This window comes from Gossypium arboreum, chromosome 1 (assembly GCF_025698485.1).
Source record: "Gossypium arboreum isolate Shixiya-1 chromosome 1, ASM2569848v2, whole genome shotgun sequence".
Lineage (NCBI taxonomy): Eukaryota > Viridiplantae > Streptophyta > Magnoliopsida > Malvales > Malvaceae > Gossypium > Gossypium arboreum.
Genome location: NC_069070.1, coordinates 2085001 through 2087177, shown reverse-complemented (window position 1 = coordinate 2087177; position 2177 = coordinate 2085001). Strand labels below are relative to the sequence as shown.

Genomic DNA, 2177 nt, shown 5'->3' with positions numbered 1-2177 from the left:
ATATCATTCTTCTTAATTAATTTTTTTTCTCTCTTATTAATAAAAAATGAAATTTGAAGACCAAATTATACACTCATTTAGTCTTTATCAGTAGCTGGTGGGTGGCAATGGAAGTTGACACCTCTCTCTCTTTCTTTTGTAATTGAAATAAGCAGCCTCCTTTATCTTTCACCCCCTCAAAGCTTTTCCAGCAATCAAGCTCCATTTTCTCACTTTTTTTTTTAAGAAAAAAAGGGTATTCACAAAGAGAGAGAGAAAAAGAATGTTTGAGAGGGATAGATTATTAGGGCATGTGTATATGTATATATGTATGTAATAGGTTAATGAGTTTCCATTTTCCTTTTCTCTTATTTAACCCTATCTTCTTTCTCTTTTCCCATTCCTCACCACCTTCCCTTGGGATCGGTTTATTTGACCTTCTTTTCCCCTTTAAACAACTAGTGGACAAAGGGGTGGTCGTGGAAGAAAGGAAAAGTCTTTTAAGTTTTTAAGTTCAATTCCCAAGAGAGTGTTTATAAATATAACTTTTCATTACACCCGCCTTTCTTGTTCCATTTTCTTTCATCCTCCCTGTGTTTTTCTTTTTCCTTCTTTTTTTTTTTTTTTGTCTGGTTCGAGTATCTTTGTCTTTAAAAGTAACAAATAAAAAGTTTCTTAGCTTTAACACACACAAACACAACGTTGGTTTTCAATCAGATCTCTCTGAGGATTATCAAAGAGTTATCAAGCTGTGTTCTATCGTGTGAGCTTCTCTTCATTTTTCTTTTACTTTTTCTGGGTGATTTTCTTTTTGGAAGTGGAGGATGCTTTTGGTATACTCAAAGCAATGAATTATGAAAAAACTGTATATATATGTATGTATATGTATGATGTGTTTCAGTACTGTTTGATCAGTTTTCGAAGGATTGCTTTTTAGCTAAAGCTGGCTTCAGTTTGATCTGATATATATGTTGTGATTCCCAATATATGTTTGTTCCATGGATCCTACCTATGGTCTTTTGTGATATTTTACGTAAGGAGCTAAGGTCTTTTTTTTCTTCTTCATCATATACTTTCCCTAGATTTTTAGATGCCTGAATTTAGATCTCATTATATATATATATATATAGTTTCATGCATAATTGTTCTTTCTTTTTCCTTCTAATAAAAATCAATTCTAAAGATTTCATATAATCTTCATATATCATATGTATGTTGTAATACATATAGCATGGTAACATATTTAACAAATGTCATTCACATTGTAATACTTTAGTATATAACTATGAGTGATGCAGTGTTTATATTTATCCCATCTTTTTTTTTAATATTTCACAAGCCCCAATTTGTAATGTATTACATATATTGATTAAGATGAAATGTTTGTTTTACTCCATATGTATGCATAGAGGGATATGATTTTTTCTTCTTTTCTTCTTTTTTGGTGTAGCATAGGGAGCAAAGCATGAGGATTTTGTAGTCAACTTTTAGAGATATGAAGCTAAAATCACAAATGATATTAGCTTTTTCTTTTCTTTTCAATATGAGAAAACTTGTCTTACAAGTACATCCAACTTAATCATTGTTAAACATAATTAATGAAAATCTCTTTTTGTTGATTGTTTCTCTTTTTATTTTTTGTGACAAAACTCCTATAATTTGGGAATTTGATTACACTTCATTTCATGTATGCATTTTAATTAAGGTTCATATTTGATACATTGTTCATGTAATGTGACATTTTAATGTAGGTCTAAATCAGTCGAGAATATGAATACTTTTTCACACGTTCCCCCGGGCTTTCGGTTCCATCCTACAGACGAAGAGCTCGTTAATTATTACCTGAGAAAAAAGATTGCTTCGAAAAAGATAGACCTAGATGTGATCAAAGATGTTGATCTTTATAAAATTGAACCATGGGATCTTCAAGGTAGCAACATTCCATTTTTTTTTTTTAGCTTCTTAAATACATTTGAAAGAACATTGAGATTGATTGTTTTTGTCTTGGTTTTGGGGTTTTGTATAGAATTGTGCAGAATAGGAAGTGAGGAGCAAAATGAATGGTACTTTTTTAGCCACAAAGACAAGAAGTATCCCACAGGGACTCGAACTAATAGGGCAACAAAAGCTGGGTTTTGGAAAGCAACGGGAAGGGACAAACCTATATACTCGAGGCTTAATCTTATTGGGATGAGGAA

General features: G+C 31.5%; 1 protein-coding gene across 1 annotated transcript in view; it reads left to right on the top strand.

The window, feature by feature from the left end:
* Positions 1 to 229: 229 nt before the first annotated feature.
* Positions 230 to 2177, top strand: part of LOC108482091 (NAC domain-containing protein 7) — a 3766-nt gene continuing 1818 nt past the window's right edge. The window contains exons 1-3 of the mRNA XM_017785196.2: positions 230 to 742; positions 1731 to 1909; positions 2006 to 2177. The exon at positions 2006 to 2177 is cut by the window's right edge and continues 100 nt beyond it. Coding sequence (XP_017640685.1) covers positions 1750 to 1909; positions 2006 to 2177 — 332 coding nt within the window. The 5' untranslated portion in view covers positions 230 to 742; positions 1731 to 1749. The remainder of the gene's footprint in view (positions 743 to 1730; positions 1910 to 2005) is intronic.